This window comes from Vicugna pacos, chromosome 4, assembly GCF_048564905.1.
Source record: "Vicugna pacos chromosome 4, VicPac4, whole genome shotgun sequence".
Taxonomy (NCBI): domain Eukaryota; kingdom Metazoa; phylum Chordata; class Mammalia; order Artiodactyla; family Camelidae; genus Vicugna; species Vicugna pacos.
This window is the reverse complement of record NC_132990.1, coordinates 67,128,951-67,149,690: the sequence shown is the minus strand read 5'-3', so window position 1 is coordinate 67,149,690 and position 20,740 is coordinate 67,128,951. Positions and strand designations below refer to the sequence as shown.

The following is a 20,740-nucleotide window of genomic DNA, read 5'->3' as shown; positions in this document are numbered from 1 at the left end:
ATTTTAATTGGTATGTTCATATCGTTTACATTTAACATGTATCAATGCATTTTGATTTAGGCCCACCATTTTCTTATTTGTTTTCTGTTGTTTCTTCTGTTTTTATTCTTCTCTTTCCCATTTTAAACCTTCTTTTGGATTATTTAAAATATATTAAGTTTTTGAGCATATCTCTTCATATAGTTTACTTAAAAAACATTTAAATAATTTTAGTGATTGCTTTAGAGATTATAGTAACTTTTCCTTTAAATGTAAGTGAAATGTAAAAATGTTACCAACACCTATTCCTAGTATGTTTCACATCCAAATACATTGAAAACCCCACCGACTATATTTTAACTTTTGCTTTACTATCATACTTGTTTTTAAAAACTTGAGAGATATTCATTTCTACTGTTTTTCTAAATAGTTACCTAGATATTTACCATTTGTTTTTCTGTTCCTTCATGTCTGAAGTTCCACATTTCCCTCTTGTATACTTCCCTTTGGTCTGGGGAACTTCCTTTAGCGTTTCTTTTAGAGCAGATATGTTGGCTGTGGATTCAGCTGGTTTTCCTTCATTTGAGAATGTCTTCATTTTACCTTCACTGCTTAAGGATATGTTTAGTGGATATAGAATTCTATCTAGAGGGGAGGGTGTAGCTCAAGTGGTAGAGCACTTGCTTAGCAAGCACGAGGTCCTGGGTTCAATCCCCAGTACCTCCATTAAAAATAAATAAACTTAATTAACCCCCCCTTGTGAAAAAATAATAAAATATTTTAAAAAAGAATTCTATCTAGTATGATAATTTCTTTCATTGTTTTAATGGTATTGCTCTGCGCTCTGGCCTCTATAGCTTTGACTGAGAAATCTGCTGTCCTTTGAATCATTGTTCCCCATGTATGATGTGTATTTTTCTCTGGCTGCTTTCAAGAGTTTTTGTTTGCTTGATTTTTGGTCTTTAGTTATCCTGTTTGGTGTTTGGTGAACTTGTTTAATCTGTATGTTTTATGCCTTTTTCCAAAATTAGAAAGTTTTAAGTTATTATTTCTTCAAATGTTTAAATACCACACTCTCCTATTTTTTTCTAGGACTCTGATGAAAGACCTTTTAGTATTGTCTCAGAGGTCCCTGAGGCTCTGTTAATTGTTTTCCTAGTCTCTCCCCTACCCTCGTTTTCGTATTGGATAATTTTTGTTGATCTGTCTTCAAGTTCACTGAATCTTTCTACTGCCATCTCCATTTTTTTTGAGCCTATCCATTCCATTTTTTTAGTTGGTTTTTATATTTTTCAGTTCTAAAATTTGCATTTGGGTCTTTTCTGTGTTTTCTATTTCTCTGTGAGACTTTCTATTTTGCCATTCATTTCAAGACAGTTCACTCTATGTCTTGGCGTATTGCAGACATTTTTATCACATGGCTTTAAACCATGTTCTTGGATCTTTTTGTAGTTTGAAGTTTCACATTTTGATTTGATCCCCCCAAATCATTTACTTTCTTCTCCATTCTTTGTGAGTTTTGTTGACCCTGTCTTAGGCATCCCCTATACAGTATTTTATTTCATTTAGTACTGACAAAAACCTATGAGATCAATTTTATTAGCTTTATGTTAGAAGTGAAGAAACTGAGGCTCCGAGAGGTAACATATCTACAGCTACTCCATGAGAAGGAGAGTTAGGATTGAACTTAGTGTTGTCTCCAAAGCCCCTGGTCTTTCTGCTTCCCCTTTGAGAACTGAGCTGGAGTAGTGACTTTGTGAGTGGAAGGGGAACATCAGATGCAAGAGTTCTGGCATGGGCAGACACACTGGGTTTTGTGAAGCATCAGCAGCACTCCCTTCACGTTCAAATGGTCTTTAAAAAGGATGCATTCATGTGTTATTATTTTTAACTAATTTTTTGTTAGTAAATTTATATGGTACAACATTCAAAAGGTAGAAAGGTTATGTAGTATACTTCCAGATACACACCATTTATAACAAGCAAGTACTCATAATTCATATCCTCCTACTTTTTAAAATGGTAGCCTGCCACATATAATGTTCTATACTGTAATGCTTTTATTTAACAATGTCTCTTGATAATTTCCTTTGAGTACACAGAGTGACCTCTTACTCTTTTTTGTGGCTCCGTAAGATTCTGTCGAGTGGCCATATCATAATTTACTTACAATCATGGACTAGTTGACTTTCAAAAATGTAACAGGTGAACTAAGACATACATATAGGAACACATTGAAAGCACATGTGAACAGTTCAGTAAATTATCAAAAAAGTGAACATAGCGGTATAACCATCATCCAGGACAAGAAATGGAACTCTATCAGCACCCCAGAAGTCTCCTTCATGGCTCCTCTGTCCACCTTTCCTCCCCAAAGAGGTGGAACCATCACCCTTGACTAGTTTAAAGTTCCCTCCTAGCCTGTGGTTCTCTCATTCTCATTATAACAGTGTTAAGGAAGGGAGTCTTTTTTTTCTTCACAGGCAGAGAATGAAAGCTGTATGAACAGAGAGATGAGTGGTGGTGGAAGGATTTTGAAAAACATTCAGCTATTTTAACATGGTGATATAAAAATACTAGGAAGAAGCTCTAGTGTGTACACTAATGGCTGTTTTTGGAGTTAGGTTAACCTGCTTCAAAAAGCTTGCTGGATGACCCAAACTAACAAATCAGGTATTTCCTCGCGGCAGTGAGGTTCACCTGACACATCATAGTCACTGGAGTCAGGGCGGGATAAGTATCTCAGCTTTTCCACTGTTTGTGTGATATTTGATCATGTGTTTAGTGGGAGTAATACTTTCCCAGAGTTGTTTTAGGGATGGGGATACTGTATGTAAATTACCAAAGCTCAGTTTCAGTTACATAGTAGGGTCTTGGTAAATATCAGTTCTCTTCGTCTGTTTTTTTTCTTTCCAACTTTTAATGTTAACAAATTTCAAACGTAGGAAAAAGTTGCAAAATAGTACAACAAACAACCATGTATTCTTCATGTGGATTCATCCACTCATATTTTGCTGTGTCTGCTTTGTCTCCCTTTTTTCCCTCCCTCCCCACTCATTAGTGATTTAGTTGCAGACATCATGACAGCACCCTTAAGAACTTCAGTGTGTATCTCTTAGGACATTCTCCTACAAAATCATAATACCATCCTAATATAAAATTGTTGTTCAGACTCTCCTACTTATCCCCAAGCGGCTTTAAAAAAAATGAAGATTTTACTTCTGTCTATTTAGAAGAGTTTCCCAGCTATGTTTGCCTTAACACCGTCCCTGAGATTTTTGAAGAGTCCAGGCCTGTTGTTTTGTCTCATGTCCTTCGATTTGGATTTGTCTGATTGACGACTCTTTAGCAGATGCAGGTCAGAAGTTGTAGGCATTTTAACATTTTTAATGAAATTGCTTACTTTCCGTGATTTAGTGCAGGACGCATAAGATGTCGGTTTGTTCCGCCAGCGGTGATAGTAAACATATCCTCTTGATTAAGGTGGTGTCTTCTAGGTTTCTGAATTGTGAAGATACCTTTTCCTTTTGTAAGTGATAAACCATCTGTGCGGTGATACCTTGAGACAATGGGAATACTGTGTTCCCCAGTGCTCTTTGACCAAATGCTTTTAGTGTTGCTGATTCCTGCCTGACTCAGTTATTACTAGACCAGTTGCATAACGGTGATTTTCTCTTCCTGTTGTTCTGCTACATTTATTAACTGGACTTCTTTCGTAAAGGAGAGCTTCCCCTCTTCCTTCCCTTTCCTTTCTTTCTTTACTTATTTACTATCAGTGTGGAGTCATGAATTCTTTCTCCACTCAGTCATTATTCATCCCAGTGCTCAGATTGTCCTTAGTGTAGCTGGTGGGAACCACTTAATTCTGGGTTGGTGCAGTTGGAGCAAAGGTAAGCCCTGACTCCATTTGTAGCCCAGAAGCTATGGGGATTAATGCAGATGTTGGCCCTCAGACCTTACTTTTGATAACCCATCTGTGCTTATTTTCTAGCAAATCACTGAACTGAAGAAAGAAAACTTTAACCTAAAGCTCCGCATCTATTTCCTGGAGGAAAGGATGCAACAGGAACTTGACGGCCCCACCGAACACGTCTACAAAACTGTGAGTGTCCCACTTCTCACTGCCGTCCCTGGTGTCTTTTCTCATAGTCATTCTGAGCAGAAGTTTGATGAGTATTTGTTCGCAGAGTTGGCATGAATAGATGGAGCTGCTTTCATTTCATCTGAATTGATTATGGGGAGCAGACAGATAACAGAATGACCTTAGTAGTAAGCAAAGCGATACAAGATTAATTTTAAGAGAGTCCTTCTCTTTTCTTAAAATCAGACTTCTGATTTGTCATGTCTCAGTTGCCTTTTTCTCATTATTTATAATTTAGACAAAGACAGTGAAATGGTGGAATGTCTTTGGAATTGCATCCTGTTGTTAGCAGCTAACCTGGGTAACTGCAGGCAGGTCACTTCGGCTCCCCGGGCTGGCTTCCAGAGTTGGGTGATAACCCCTCTGTCTAGGGCTTATTTGTGAGGATTAGAATGAGTCGACAGATGCAAAGCCTCAGCGCACAGTCAGTGCTTGGCAGTTACCGTTGTCTTAGCGAGGCTTCTGTTGGCGGCGCGGTTAGAGTTGTCTGGTTTTCTCTTCTGTTTTCCTTGTGTGCTTGCTTATAACTGTCAGGAAGAAAGGCCGTTCCCATCTGAAGTCTTGACCTGGAGGTCTCTGCCTGAGAACAAACCTTGGTTCTGAAAGCTGAGCAGAGCAGTTGGCTTTCATAAAAAGACACAAGTACAAACATTATTTCAGGGCCCATTTCTTGGCTTTCTCCAGTAGATTAGCCCTTGGCTTGGGAATTATTCCATTTGTTTTCTCTTCTGAAGTTTGCACCAGTGGAAACTTGAAGGCGGAAAAAGAACTCTCCTTGAGTTTCAGTGGACGGACTTAAGCGGCCTTTTCTTGAAGAGGGATTGTACTGTGCTTCTGAGCTTTTTCAAGAATCCAAAAGCTCCCTTGTCCCTCAGGGCACAATTGTTTTCGTTGCGGGGGTGGAGAGACAGTGAGGCTCTCCTCTTTGCTGTAAGGAAGTGGCGATGCAATAGAAATTTTACGGAAAAATCAGTAGCCTAGAACATTTTATGTGTGACTGTGATTTGCATGTATCTCAGAACTGATATGGGTGATAGGAAATCAAAACATGTTAATTGTCTACTCTGGGTCACCACTGGCCTGGCCGTGTGTACATTCATCATCTTATTTTAATTCTCAAGACAGTCCTGGACAGTGCAGACGATCCTCATCTTGCAGGAGAGGAAACTGAAGCTCAGGGAAGATCAATAACTTGCTCGGTGTCATATCGCTGCTCTGGGAGGTGGATTTTGAACCCAAGTCTGCCCACCTCATTGTCCTACACTCTTTCAGCTCTTCTTTTCCATTGTTTGGTTAGATGACTTGATCTAACTGCTCTTTTATTTAAATTTTAAGTTTTCAGACAGGTGTACATGATTCAGAATCAGAAAGCCTGAAAGATAGACATTGAAAAGACTTTCTTCCACTCGTGTCTCCTAGCCCCTTAGATCTAACCAACATTATTAATTCCTTACATGTTTTATGTGTATACAAGCTTGCGTGTGAATGTTTATGTGTATAAACTCCCTTTGTACATAAATGTGAGCATGTTCTGTTCCATACCTGGCATTTTTCCTTCACCATATCTTGGGTATCTTTCCTTAGTAGTGATTTAAGAGCCTCTTCATTCTTTTTTATAATGATATTCCATTTTATACTTATAAGGTGTCTTGATTTTTTGGGTTTGGAAATTATGGTCACCATGTACATAAATTTATGACTTGAAGTATTGGGCTTGCAAACTATCATCTGGTGGACGCACTAGCTATGCAGTCTTAAATTTGCTAGGCGGTGGGGGGGGCAGCTGGTTCAGCAGAAAGCAGAACACTTAGATCATATGGTATCAGCTCTTACATAGAAGCTCTCTGCCTTTCGGAGAGCTGGGAAAGCAATCCTCCCTCTGAAGGTGAAGATCAATTTCTTCTGGAAAGATTTCTGCTGCAGAGATAACTTCTTTAGTTCCTCTTGTTTGACGGTGAAGAAGCTAACACGTTCTGAGCCCTGTCTCCTGACCTCTTCTCGTTTGTTAGTTCGTTCAGTCCTCAGATCTGCCACGTCAGGTGGGCTTCCTGTTTTCCATGTGACACTTGAGGGATCTGAAAGGAGAAACGGTGCTTTCTCACCTCCTGGGCTGGTGCCTCTAAGGACAGTTACAGGCTCGCACTTCTGCTCTTGTATTCAATGTGAGCTCGAAGGCAGGGCCCGCGTCCGGCTTGTTTACACCACAGTGGCCCCCGTGCTCGGCCCGTGCTTGGCCTGTTACAGGGATCGGGCCGGGTCTGTGAAGTGAAGGAATGAGTCAGTGAGCCTCCACTGACTCACCACGGTTTCCTCCTGGTAAACAGAGGAGGCAGAATTTGAATCCAGGTCCTTCTGGTCCCAAGCCTATGACCTTTCCATTCTAACTGACTTCTCAGTCGAGATGCTCTTCCCCACAGGGTTGCTGGGCCGAAAGGAGGAAGGCCTGGCCTCTGAGATTGGAAATTTTACTGCCAGTGTTATTTTTATTTAAAATACTACACATGTATTATGGAGTAGAATGTAAAGTAGGCAAAATTTTTAAAATAAAACAGGAGCAAGGTTTCAGAGAAGTCTTGTATTGACATCAGTCCTCTGCAAACCCTGCACTCAGACCCCTGTCTTGACTGCATGAATTCACCCAGTGTTCCATCTGGGATATGTTTGTGGACTGGTTTGTGAACCGTCGCTGCCCCACTGCCTCATGTTCTGATCCGTTTGCCAAAAATTCTGTCTTTGGATTCTCATGTGTGTGATAAGCCCAAGGCCTTGTGTGACTCCTTTTGTTCCAGTCAATTAAGAGGCAGCGGGTTGGGCAACACTGTGGTGTCCCTTGTAGACAGCTGGCCCTGGGTGGTTGTGGCTCTGTGGTAGGGGAGGACCCTGAAGTCTCATAGTGAAATGAGTCAGGCAGTGATGCTGCCTCCCGACATTTTATTTTTTTTTTTTGAAGCTATAACACGTTTCCAGTTCTCCAGCCACCACATGCATGATTGTAAACAACCAGAAGTAATTGCCTTGGAATGGTAAAAGCAAACTGCAGAATTGCCTGTAAATTTGCTTGGCGGAGGGCAAACAATTTTTAAATCAGCCTCACTTGTATGACATTTATGCCTCAATGTTTGAATGCTCTGGCTGTTAGAAGCTTGGAAAATTTACATAATTGTTCCAAGCCTTGAGAAATCCAAGGCTTTCTTTTGAGACCACCAGTGTTTAATGATTCCCTTCTCCCGGTGCCCCGAGGCCAGTGAGGGTCTGAGTCTAACATCTGCCTGTTTAAAGTATCATGCTGCCAGTCCACGCCGAAAGCGGGTTCCCCACTGCTGGCCTTTGGAGCTCCTGTGTTTGACACCATTTCTTTTCTTTCCTAATCTTGTCTGGAAGAACATCGAGCTCAAGGTGGAAGTGGAGAGTCTGAAGCGGGAGCTCCAGGAGAGAGAGCAGCTGCTCATCAAAGCCTCGTGAGTACCTGCATCCTGGGCTCAGGGCTCCGACGGTGCAGGCTGGGTGCGGCGGTAAAAGAGAATCTTGTGTTCCTAAGCCACTTCTCGGGCTGAGCACTGAGGACCTCAGGGAGGTTTTCATCTGTATTTAATTATTCAGCAAACTTTAAACATGTAACATACTTACGGAAAAATGAACCGACAGTAAGTGTACAGCGGGATGAATTTTCACAAAGTGAATACACTTGTGGGGCCCTCATCCACATCAGAAACCAGAGCATCACTAGCCCCCCAGATGTTTCCTTTGTGCCCCCAGAACTTACCCTTTCCCACAAAGATAACCACTGTGTTGACCACTGGTGTCTGTACTGCTTAGTTCTGCCTCTTTTTGAACTTTATAGAAATGGAGTTGTACGCTGGGCACGAACGCTTTTGTGTCTGGCCTCTTTCCGCAGTGATGTGTCTGCAAGACCCATCCATGTTGTTAATTACATCAGCAGCTCATTCATTTGCATCACTGTAGAAGGTCTAGGGGCCTCGGGGTCCTCAGGACCCCTGCGGTGGGTGAGGCCAGGTGGGCAGAGGGGGCGGCTTCCACCAGAGCGACTCGTTTTTGTATCTGCCTTATGTACTAAGGTCCCTTGTAGTCTTTTGTTTAAAAGAGGGGTTCTCCTGCTTTCAAACATTTGAAAACTCTTATTTTATTTCATCAGTCAGTTAATTAATTTAAATACTTACTGAACAACAAGCACCATTCAGAGAATACAGCCTGTGAGTCAGCTGGTCATACATTCATTCATTCATAAATGTTGCTTACGTAAACGTGCCCCGTGCCGAGGATTTGAGAAGAGACAGCCCTTTACTTGGAGCTCATCAGAGGTGGGTGAGCCTTACAGCACGCCGCACGTGGAGTGTAACCGAGGTGCAGTGACAGAGGACATTTGTGGGCATGCTGGGAGCACCAAAGTGTGCTGAGTTTCACTTGGTGAGAGAGGAGTCAGACTTCCCAGAGCTGACCCACCGAGGATCGGCTGCAGCGCACGTGAAGATGCTCTATCTGTCGTGGGAGCAGGGTCCCTGCCGGGGACCGCAGGCCAGGAGCATGGCATCTTTGTCCCAGGGTGCAGCTGCACTGCTCTGGGCCAGGCCATATGATTCCCAGTTGTCACCCTGCCAGCAGCCGGAACGGACTGCGTTGGCTCTGAGTAGTCTAGGGGTTCCCTGGCCCAGGCTTCTTTGAGTTATGCTGACCTTGCACACAGGATATTTTCTGAGTGAATGAATGAATGAATGAATGAATGAACTAGAGTGACATGTTTTTGTTTTCATTGGTTGCTCTTGTTTGGAAGCACATCATTCTCTGGGCAGGAGGTCAGATCTGTGTTACCAAGCCTAGAGGTCAGTGTTCAAGGCTCTTTTTGGTCTGACCAGCTCTATAAATTTATTCAGCAGTTTTATGAATTTATATCAAGCAGTTGCTGTGTGCGGCCCTGGACCAGGTTCCTGGGAGTACTGTCTGATTCAAACAGATGCGCGGGGCTTACATCCTGGAAGGGGTATGGGGAGCAAATACTTGGAATAATACATATATAAATACAAATTGGGAAAAGAGCTCTGAGAAAAATAAAGGAAGCTTTGAGATTTTGTAGCAGCTGGAATAGACGTGTAAATGTAGATACACAGCTGGGAAGGTGGTATTTGGGACGAGATCAGAGGGGTAAGTAGGACGTAACCAGGTGAAAGGTGGAGAAGAAGTGTCGAAAGAGAAGGGACCATGTAGGTCTGAGGAAGTACAAGTGTAGGGGGCTTGGTCTTGTCTTGTAGGGTCTGGAGGCCACTCCGGAGATTCTGGTCTTGATCCTGAGAACAGATGGAAAGTAGTCATGGGTTTTAAGCAACTGACACAAACAGGGCTTTGTTTTTCCAAAGGTCACCGTGGATGCTGAGTGGGAGATGTTCTGTAGAGGGAGCATGGGTGGAGGCAGGGTTAGGAGGCTGGTCTAGAAGTTTGGATGAGAGATTTGGGATGAGATGCCTGGGGGGATGGAAAGTTAAATTTAGGAAGCAGATCTGCAGGGCTCAGTTCTGGGTGGGAAAGGCAGGGTCAAGGATGCCTCCTGGCGAGGGGTTCTGTTTGAGGCTATTTGCAGTGACTGCACTGCCCCACTTTCTCCCATGTGGTTCACAAAGACTAAAAATGTTCCGCTCCTGCGGTTCTGGCTTTGCTCCGGCAGGTCTCTTCAGCTTCCGGTCCCCTCCTGGTCCAGGTGCCTTTCCTGTTGCCTTCCCTCCGTAAAGGCTGCATCCCGTGGCTGCCCGAAGCTCCCGTCTCGACCTCTTCAGAGACTTCTCTGGTGTATGACGACAGTCCCGTGTGTGTAGCATAGACGCTGTCACATCCATTTACATTCCATCATTACCCTGGGAGCTGGGCAACTCTCGAAGAAAACCTAATGTTATAGGGAGGGGGGAGTTGAGGCCTGGAGAAGGGAAGGACCATGACTAAAACCGCTTAGAAAGCTCAGAGCTGGGATTAGAACTCAAGCCCCTGACCGCTGGTCCAGCACTAGATTTCATATTCTTTATTTTCCTGTGTGTGATCGTCATTTCCCCGACATGACTGTATGTCATGGGACCAGTGGAAAGGGAAGGGGCTCTGGCTTGGCCCTGCTGATAGGTGGGTCTTTGGCCTCTGAGTCTTGGCTTCTCATCCCTGCCGTGGGATGTGTGCCGTGTCTACACACACCTGCTAAAGCTGCCTTTCTTTACCCCGAACTGCCCAGCACCTGGCAGTCTGTGTGTGGCACATACTTGTTGATGGAAAAGAGATACGGGAGCTGTTACAGGAAAAGCCCCTGCTTTTCCTAAAGAGCTATAATTAGAATGGAAAAGGTCGAGAGGAAATGTTGATGGTTACAAAAGGTAGCGAGGCTGGTGTTTATGGAAAGTTCTTTCCTGTATTGGGTGGAAAGCTGGGTTAGACCAGTTTCTCTCAACCTCTCCTCTCCTAAAGTCTTGCTGTCTTTCTCATCTCTTGCCCTGGATTCTATAAAGCAGGAAAGGGTAGAAGGCAGAAACTAACATTGAAATCCCACTTTGCCCCAAACCCTGTGCCTGGTACTTGACATCCTTTATCACGTTTGATTTTACCATCACTGTTTGAGGCGGCCAGTATCCCCATTTGAGTGAAGAGAAGACTGAGGCTCAGAGGAGTGGGAGGACTTGCCTAGGTTGGTCACAGAGCTGGGACCTGTCTGGTCGGGACTCACTGCCTCGCTGTGGCGTAAACATACATGCCTGCTGGCTTGCCATTGTTCTATGTATCGGTTACAATAAGGGGACATTAAACACAAAAGCAGACATATTGTCGGGAGTAAATTTTATCTCTGTGGCTTTAAAACACAAACAAAAATAATAATGCCATTAGTAGGGGAGAACTGCACTGCACTGCCGAGTGTAAATTTTATTGCTCCAGTAACTAAAATACAAAGATGATAAATGAAAAGTTGGAACATTTATTATTGGGAATATATTTTATTGGTATAACTAAAACGCAACCAAACTGAATAATACCAGTCAGTACTTGTTAAAAATTGTAGTCAGCCTCTTGACCGCATGTATGAGTCTGACTGTGAAACCCAAAGGGTTGATCTGGGCTGAGAGGAGGGGATGGTGTATTGCACTCACTGGGCCAGGGGAGGGAGGGGTGCGGGGGGGGAGGGGGTAATAGAGTGGGTCGTTTTCTAGAGGAGTCCCTATAGAGTCCAAGGCTGGAACATTCGTGGCAGTCAGTGGAAATTTGGGACAGGAAAAATCCTGCACCCAAGGCTCAGAGGGGGAAGCTGCTAGTACAGAAATCTTCCAGCCATGTGTAATGCCTCTCGAGAAGTGAGGGCAATGATGTGAGTCACTGTGAATTCCAGACAGCACTGATCAAGACATGAGCCCAGGGAGGGGGCGCCGAGGACACTTCACAGCATTAATCAGGAGGTGGCAGCGGTGGTCTTAGTTCTGGCCAGAGATGATCTGTTCTCAGCTCAGACGCCAGCAGAGGAGTGGAATGAGGCCTGTCACAGTATCTCAGCAGGGGGCCAGCACTGTGGTGGCCTCGGGCCCAACAGGCAGCACTCAGATCGGAGAGGAAGGGTGCTGTGCTCCGGTCACCACGTGTGCTAGAGCATTCCTCCTAAGAGGTAATCATCTCATTTTTCACGTGAGGAAACTCAGGTGTGAGAGGTAATTTACCCGGAGTCACACTGAGAACATAATAGAGTCAGAATTCGGAAGCAGAGGTGTCCAGCCTCAGAGCCCCTTGTTCCCATCAAATTCCATTAAAATGATATCATGACACTGGGGCATTCTGAAGGCTTACCCATGAGAGGAAACAAGATATGAATGACATCTTTATTTGCAGGCGACTCATGTTTGAGACTTGGACAGCAAGTATGGCCCTCTTGACTTTCCATTGTTCTCAGTCAAAAATTCACATGGCCTGTACGTGTGAGTGTCTGATCACGTGGCTCTCGGTTGGAAAAATGTTACAGACCCTTAAAGTAGGGCATGGGAGGCCGGTGGTGAATAGATTTATTCTTTTGCAGTTTTTCTGAAAAACTAGCTTTAGGTGGAGCCATTTCCTTTATTATTCTGCCTCCTGGAAACCCACAGTCGTTTCAGAAATCTGATGAGAACTGCTCTGAGTCTGTGTCTCACAGATTCATATCCGACGTTATTTTTCTTTTTCAAAAACCAAAATGAAAGGCATCAGTGGCTGTGGTCCTGTGTCTGATTTTGGTGTGCCAGCTCCACCTCTGCTTGCCAGGCGGCAAGAACACTCCATGATGCCCTGTGCTGAGAGCTCCGCCTTTTATGTTAGACGCCCTGCCCTCGGTCACCGCTGGGTTTGAGATGCTTCCCCTCCAGCGGCAGATGCTGTGTACCCTCCCTTCCGTCAGGTTTATCTGAGTTGCACACTGCTCCTTTGCACACTGATCTGTCAGACCCGCTGTCCGCCTTTCCTACCACTGGTGAAGGTGTACTTTACCAGAAGTTTGTCGGTGGGGCATTTGGCAATAGCTGTCAAATGTCTTAAAGCGTGCTTATCTTTTAACTTAGTAATTCCTTTTCTTGGAGCTGACCGTAAGGAAATCACTGCATAGTATGCACACTGTGTCTGTATATATATATGTAATATATATAAAACATACATACGTGTTTTAATTGAGATGCAGTTGGCGTATAACATTGTGTAAGTTTAAGGTGTACTGCACGGTTGGTGTGATACGTTTGTATATTGAATGATCTGTGCTTTTGAATTACAAATACTAATTTTAAAAAGAAAAGCAGCTCAGCCCAGGCCAGTGGGAGAAGCAACCAGCAAATATTTTTCATCTCTTCGGGGTGACTGGAGTCACTATATGACTGTCCCTCTTGTGCGTCTTACACCTTTGCCTCTTTTTGCAGCAAAGCAGTTGAGAGCCTGGCTGAAGGGGGCGGCTCTGAAATTCAGCGGGTGAAGAAGGATGCTCAGAAGAAGGTGCAGCAGGTTGAAGAGCTCCTAACCAAAAGAATACTCCTTTTAGAAGAGGCAAGTCTGGAAGCCCGGAGGAGAATGTGCTCCTTGCAGTGGGTTCATAACAGAGTGGGCAGAACTTTGTTCCTTTTTTCATAAACTGTCAGGGTTTCAGCAGAAACAAGAGCCACTCTTATTGGGTGTCTCTTGGGCCCCAGCCCCGTTCTAGGCACTTCACATATGGGATTTATACCCTTACACCCTGCACCCTACCCTTTATTGTCTCCATCCTCTAGGTGAGGACACGGAGGTACAGAGAGAAATACTAACCAGGGCAAGTTTAATCCTGGATTCAAACACGACTGCTGATTTGACAGCCTGTGTTGTTGCTCCAGCACCAGCCTTCTCGTCTAGTTTATTCTCTTTATTTTACAGAAGAGGAAACGAAGGCCCAGAGAGGGGAAGCGACCCACCTAACATAGCTCAGCCTGGAACCAGATTCCCTAGTTTGCAGGCCACTGTCCCCAGAGCCCAGCCTCCATCCCTCCACGCCTCCATCCCACCCGTGTTCGCTGAGTACCTTTCCTCCTCCTCCTGACTCTCAGTCAGGTGCCTCCTGTGACTGTGGTGGGAGTCAGGATGTTTCTTGGCCAAAAAATTTTATCTCCTTAGATGTTAAAAAGTTTCCCTCTATATTAAGCTAGTGTTAAGTAATACTAGTTCCTTAATTCTTGATCTTTGAAGTTGTTTGATGTCACTTCCTCTTCCGGAAACCCTGATTCTCCTTAGCAGGTAACAGGAGAGATGACACCACAAACAGACCAGCAGATACGTTTGTATTGTCTTTTGCAGCTTGTCATGGTCTTTTCCATTCATCACGTTCACATCACCCCCATGAGGGTGTATAGATTTTAGGTCCAGAATACAGACAAGGAAACAGACTCGGAGAGAGCGAGAAACTTAGTCTTGGTCCTGGGTAGTAGCGCTGAAACCAAAAGGAGAGTCTTCGGAGCCCAGATTCTGAACTTCCGTTAACATGTAACCCTGAGACTTTTCAGAGACTTACTCTATTGGTTCAGCCGTTTTATTTTCACCAGTAGGTGCTTCCCAGTGGTTTAGGGTTGCGGCCTGACTGACAGTACTGGGCTGAGTCCCTGCCCTGTCACTTACTAGCTCTGTCACCTTGGGTAAGACCTTTGCCTTCCCCGCGCCTGTGCGGCTGCACCTGCAAAATGCAGCCAGTGATGCCTGCCCTGCGGTAGTGGCTGTGATAAGGACAGTGAGCTCACGACTCATGGAGGGCTTACTTACCGTCTGTGAGGCACCCTTCTTTCCTAGCCTTCCCATACGTTGATTTAGTTAATCCCTTCAGTAAACTTTCAAGGTAAAGACTTTTGTCATCCCCCTTTTAAAAACAAAAACAAAAACAAAAACAAGCTGACACAGGGACAGAGTGGCCTAGTCACTCGCCCGAGGTCAGCCAGGCGGTAAATGCCAGGTGGTCAGGCCGCAGAGCCCGCATTCTGAACCCTGTCTCTCAGTAGGGAACTTTTTAGGGTTGGGTGAGGATCAAAGAACTTATAAATAAAGCTCTTTGCTCAAAGCCTGGCATTAGTAGGCACTCAGTAAATAATAGATTTTGTTTTCTGTCTCAGAATATTGAGAAATGGTTTTCCTAGCTGTCACTGGGATTGACAGGCTGTCCAGCCCTCTTGGGGAGACAGTGGTGGGGGCGGCACTGTGGAGGGAGAGGGCAGGGAGGAGGAGGAACCAGTGTTTTTGGAGCCTCCTGTGATGCAGCAGGCTTTTGGCGGAGTCTCACGGCAACTCTTTGATGAGACGGTGGTTATCCCTGTTCTATAGGTTGTGAAACTGGGGATCAGAGAGGTTAAGTGACTCCCCAAGGTCACCCAGCAAGTCAGTGGGGAGCTGGGTTTTGAACCCAGTTTGATTTGACTTTCATCTTTGTGATGTGATCAGAGGCAGTTGGGATGAGGGCTTGGAGAACTGAATCTGCTATCAGGTCACTGTCCTGAGCACCAGGGCCTTTTTCCTGACACGGACGCCCCCTGCATGATTTAGAGACTTTCCTTGTGGGCTTCTCCACCCCCTCATGAAGAACATAGAGTTTTTCACCATTTAAATCACCCTGGAGATATAGGAAATGCATGGTAGAATTGTATGGTCATTATCTTTAAAAAAAAAAAGTGAGGGGCGGTGGAGTGTGAGATGAATTTGTGTGGAGATTATAGTGATGCTCAGGGCTTCATGTCTGTTTAGTGACAGAGAGGCACATTCCTCCTTGTCGTGGAAGCTGTAAATATTGATCGGATTTTTCAAAACTGAAAATACAGTTCTTGTAGAGTTGAGTCTTTTCCATCGGAAATGCCTATTACCCTTCGGGATACAAGAGGGAAAAGAGGCCTGTGAATGTATTTATTACTGATTCTCTCCATGTAGAGTACAATTCAGGGAGGGGAAACGTGCCGGAGAAAAAGTCATAAATATTTATATTTTAATCCAATTTCCTTTCAAAATGTTCCCAATTGTGTTGAAAAATTGCATCAAATTGCATTTAATTTAACTCTAGGATGTGAGAGCCGCCCAAGCAGAACTGGAAAAGGCCTTTGCTGGGACAGAAACGGAGAAGACGCTTCGGCTGAGCTTGGAAAACAAGCTTGCAGAGATGAAGAAGGTGCACGAGGGGGACCTGGAGATGGCTCTGGTCCTGGAAGAGAAAGACAGGTCTGGCTCTGTGATGCTCTGACATTCGTGTACCTAGCAGCATGATTCAGAAAAGGGGAAAGACTTGTCCCCTTCCTACTCTTCTCCCCCTTTTCCCTGCTTACTCCCCACAGTGAGAAACTAGGGATAAAAATCAGGGTGAAAGGAGAAGGAATCGGATAGTGATATGAGGGCAGAGGTAGAATTAGTAGACAGAAATTCATGCTGAAAAGTTCTACTCAGATACTAAGTTTAGCATTCAGTCTTGCCCACATGCTTCCTGGCAGCCAAAGGAAAAAGGGAAAAACAACCTTGGTCGACAAAAGAGTCACATTGCTCACAAGACAGCACAAGCTAGTAGCTCAGGAGAAGCCTGGTTTTACTTGACACTGTCAGAAATTTTTCCAATAGATTTTCCCAAAGGAAATAGTAAGTGACTACATTCCCACAATAAAACACTAGTGAATTTTCTGTGACCGATTTCCCATCATATCTTTTAAGGCAGGCTGAGGGCCCAGATTAGTACAGTGCAATGGGCCAAAATGATGTAGACCAAGTACAGAGCTCTTCAATGGTCCAGACGTAAAGTGTGTGCCATTGGTCCAGAGAAATGGCTGGACCGTTTGGTTTCTAGGCAATCTTTAATGCCCATGATGTCTTGCAACCAAACTTTTGATCAAAACTGGTTAGGAGAGAGTTGAGGATTTTATTCTTTACCACAAATCTTACATTTTAAAAAAAGTTTTAAATTTTTTTTAACTTTTTTTTTTCAAGTGGAGGCACTGAGGATTGAGCCCAGTATTCCGTGCATGCTTATTAGCATGTGCTCTGCCACTGCGTGATACACCCCCGCAACCCCCCCAAATCTTACGTTTTCATGCTCTCGCCTTGCTTTGGTGGTTGCTAAGTGGAGGGGTGAGTTAACTAAATACAAGTGAAACTTCTGGTTAACCTCTGACCTATCCATTGATGAGCCGGGCTTGTTTGGACAGAAGTCGTCCTAAAACATGGTCAGGGACTGAAAGAAATGCAGCGTTGTGCTCTGGAAGGGAGGGAGGAGGAGCTGGGCAGCTCTGGTGGGCCTTGTTGAGGAGTTGGCTGTTGTCCTCAGGGCTTGTGAGAAGAGTTGAGGGTGGGGGTAGGGGGATGACAGGCTCAGGTTTAAATTTAGAGACACACCCCCTGGCTGCCCTGGAGGATGCATCGGCAGTGGGGCTGATTGAGAAGATTGGTTCTTGGGCTGATGCTGAAGTCCAGACAAGAAGCGGTGGTGACGAGGCCTGGGGTGACAGAACCAGGACTGGGGAAGGGCAGGCACAGATGACATGACTGCTTGCGGGGCTTGGTGGCTGATGGATTTGGGGGTGAGGCTTGGTGGCTGATGGATTCGGGACGAGGGAAAAGGCTACAGAGATCCACCTGACCCAGGTTTTGAGCATCTGTGGGATGGTAGGGCAGTTTGCTGAGTTTGTGGGAGAAAGGGAGAAAGAAAGATGTTTTCGGGTAGCAGTGGTGGGCAGGTGAACTTTCAGTTAGGGTGTGTTGGGTTGAAGGATTGTTGGCATCTGAGAGGAGAGTCCAGGAGACGCTTGGGCATGTGGAGTAAGGTCAGAATTCAAGGAGATGCAGTGCTCGCTCCAGCAGCACATGTGCTAAAATTGGAATGATAGAAGATTAGCATCGCCCCTGCACAAGGATAACACGCAAATTCGTGAAACGTTCCATATTTTTTAAAATATTATAGCTATACTAGGAAGGCAGAGATACAGTAATAAATTACAGTAATTTTGAAAAAAAAAAAAAAAGGAAATGCAGATTTGTTGTTGGCCAACTCCTGAGCATAGCCTTGGGTTGGGTGCCAGGAAGGCAGGGCTGACCACTGTCTTCCTTCCATGGAGCTCCTGGAGCGGGGGAGGGGACAGGTGTTTAAGTCGTGATTGGGGTCAGGGTTCTGGGCTGTGACAAGACCACGGGACTGATAGCTGTGCTTGGGTGTGGGGCAGGGAAAGCTTATCAGAAGAAGAGCGCTGGGAGTGGGGGTGAGACACATGCAAAGGTCCACATGGGGCCAGGCACATTTCACAGGCATCGTTGTCCCTGTTAGCACATGCTGAAGAAGCTTGGCTTCTCATCTTTTGGAAGAAGGAAGCCTTTTTGGGAAGGGTTAATGCTTTTTGAGTGCTTTCCCAGTCGGTGGGTCTCCATGGATGTGAGTGGTCAGGTCGGGTGTCCTCTGGGTCCGGCTGGGCGGGCGAAGCAGCCTGATGCGTGAGTCCCGCAGATGCGGCTGGCTCTCGGGGTTAGAGGTGCCCCAGCCCCACTCGCAGAGACTCAGCCCGATGCCACCTCTGGGTTTCTGCCGGCTCAGCTGTGGCCCTGTGCTGGCGGGCTCTCCTGGGACTAGATCAGTGTGCCCCCTCCCTGACGGCAGACTTGCCCAGGAAGCGAAATCGAGGGCAGCAGGTGAGTCGCAGAATTGGAACAGGCTTGGACGTGCCCTGGTGAGATGGGGCCAGGACCGGCTGTCGCCGGGCAGGGCCCTCGCTGGGGCGGACTCTGCCCGTGTCCTCCTGGGCGCTCACCACCCTTCGCAAAGGCACGTGCTTTCGCTGCCGCTTGCTTCCCTTCAGCCCGGCCTCACAGCTAGCCTGCGTCTGTAAGGCAGCCGGCACTGAGGAGCCCTGAAGGGCCAGACGGCCAACAGATGGGTTTTGTTTGGCTTGCATGGTGCTTTTTAAAGTGTGAATTTGTTGCTAATACAAAAAAAAAATCTAATTTCATGTGAAAGTCTCGATTTCCAGCTTCTCTGGGAAACCTGAAAGGCGTGGCCGGACTGGGCCTTGGCCTGGCGGGGTTGAGGTTCTCCCCGAGGTGGGCCGGTGCTCGGGCTTGTCCCCACGGGCCTGCCCTGCTCAGTTTCACCCCTTTCTGGAACTTGCTCTAAGGGAGCTACAGCAAATCAGTGTTATCGAAGTGCAAGTTACATACAACACAACACATTGTGCTAAGTGTACAGTTGGGTGACTTCATCCCTCTTGAATTGTTTGTAATGGTTTCTGAGTTGAACCCCCAGAGGGCAGTCTTGCTCCTCTTTCCAGGTTTTGGGGGGCACTGTACTGGTGCTACTTGGTTCGCTGAGTACCCCATTGTCTCTGTTTGGGTAACATAATACAAAATACCACAGATTGGGTAGCTTACAAACAATGGAAACTTATTTCTTACAGTTCTGGAGGCGTGAAGTCCGAGATGAGGATGCGGACACGGTAGGGCGAGTGCCTTCTAGGTCATGGACTTCCCATTGTGTCCCCACATAGTGGAAGGGGTGAGGGGTCTTTCTGGAGCCTCACTGCTCCCGTTCCTGAGAGTTCCACCTCCAGGACCTTACTTCCTCCCACAGGCCCCACCTCCTAATCCCATCACCTTTGGGGCTTAGGATTTCAACATAGGAATTTTGGGTGGACGCAGATAATCAGATATTCAAATGCATATTGCTAGGTGCTTTAACTGCTCTCAGCTCACTCCTCACCTTCGCCTTTGCCCTTTCTCCCGTACTGAGTAGCTTTCTAGCCTTAGCTGGAAAGACTGTTCTAGAATCCTCTGACAAAATGTTAATTGTTGAATGTTAAGAAGAAGTAGTAATTATGGCCACTGTCATTTGCTGGTTCTGCCATGTGCCTGGAGCTGTGCAGGGTTTTAAATCACTTCTCTCCATTCCGCATAAGCAGGTAACCCCCATTTTACAGCTGAGGATATGCAGGCCTCGAGAGGCTAAGCAACTTGGCTGTGGTCAGGAACAGTTGATGTGGGGTCATTGGGTGGACTGGAGAAAGATGTGGGGGGCCTCTTGGGGTGTGGGTGGGCAAGCTTCCTTGAGGGAGGTAACGCCTTACGAAGCCTGACAGGATGAATGGGTGACTGTCAGGCGGTGGTGGGAGTGGGGCTGTGGGGGGCCATTCGGGGAGAGGGTGTGAGCGTGGTCCAGAGACACACAACAGCCGGGCTTCCAGAGTGGCCTGGGAGGGAGGCTCTGAGTGGTGACAGAGAGGGCGATGGTCTCCTGTGAGAGATGAAACTGGTCAGCATGGCGTCTGATCTGCTAGGCCCTGAAAGCTGGGGCCTGGAACGCCTTGCCGAGGAGTTTGGCCTTTGTCTTGAAAATCCGTCTGCTTTAGACCTTGCCCTGAGAGGCCTGAGAGAGGTGTTCTCGGGTTTTTCTGCGCTCACTGAAACAGTTCTGCTTTATTGGTTGTGTTTGGTCTCACTGCCAGATTTCTTTGGGAGAGAAGATTTCTTGGCCAGGAAAAAAAAAATTAGTAATCCTCTGCTGTAGGTGGTGGGGGCGATGAAAGTCTTTGAGCAGGGCTGTGACTCAGTCAGACCACAGTCTGGTGGCTCAGAGGTTGGGTTGACCTGGGCGGGGTTGGAGGCGAGGGGATGGGTAATGTCACTCGAATTCTGGCCCTTAATCTCCCACCTGCAAAGTGCGATTCTGTTTGTGTTCAGTCGTTGGACACGTCTACTTTGAAGGTATCTGGCCCCATTTCCCACCTCCTCCTGCTCCACTGAGCTAAGAGAACAGCTTAGAATTAATATTTAAATTTTGTTCTCTTTTAGACTGATTGAGGAGTTGAAGCTGTCTTTGAAGAGCAAAGAAGCTTTAATTCAGTGCCTTAAAGAGGAGAAATCTCAGATGGCATCTCCTGATGAAAACGTGTCATCTGGAGAGCCCCGAGGACTCTCTGCCGCTCTGAGGGGAGACGGGGAGAGAGAGGCTGAGGTGAGGCGCTGGGACATGGAGAGGGGACTTTAATTAGCGACCAGACTCCTCTGTGGGAAACGGAACGGCCTTTCTGTATATTAGCTCCCTGTCAGCTGAGGAATTATCAGAAACTTCCTTTGTCGGGGGCCCTGGCATCTTTTTTCCTTCCAGCCTTGTGTTCATATAGA

At 45.9% G+C, this 20,740-nt stretch overlaps 1 protein-coding gene and 1 non-coding gene across 9 annotated transcripts in view; both read left to right on the top strand.

The window, feature by feature from the left end:
- CDK5RAP2 (CDK5 regulatory subunit associated protein 2) overlaps positions 1–20,740 on the top strand; it is a 166,958-nt gene that overhangs the window by 24,265 nt on the left and 121,953 nt on the right. For 7 of the 8 annotated variants that reach the window (XM_072960013.1, XM_072960018.1, XM_072960016.1 and 4 more), the window contains exons 4-8: positions 3,971–4,081; positions 7,502–7,578; positions 13,021–13,144; positions 15,660–15,814; positions 20,408–20,570. In XM_072960013.1, the coding sequence (XP_072816114.1) occupies positions 3,971–4,081; positions 7,502–7,578; positions 13,021–13,144; positions 15,660–15,814; positions 20,408–20,570 (630 nt within the window). Of the gene's footprint in view, positions 1–3,970; positions 4,082–7,501; positions 7,579–13,020; positions 13,145–15,659; positions 15,815–19,439; positions 19,519–20,407; positions 20,571–20,740 lie in introns of those variants that run through there. The other variant, XM_072960019.1, reaches the window with a different exon arrangement.
- Positions 17,422–17,524, top strand: LOC116280399 (U6 spliceosomal RNA). Its single transcript, XR_004189788.1, has one exon. It is a non-coding gene; the product is annotated as a U6 spliceosomal RNA (small nuclear RNA).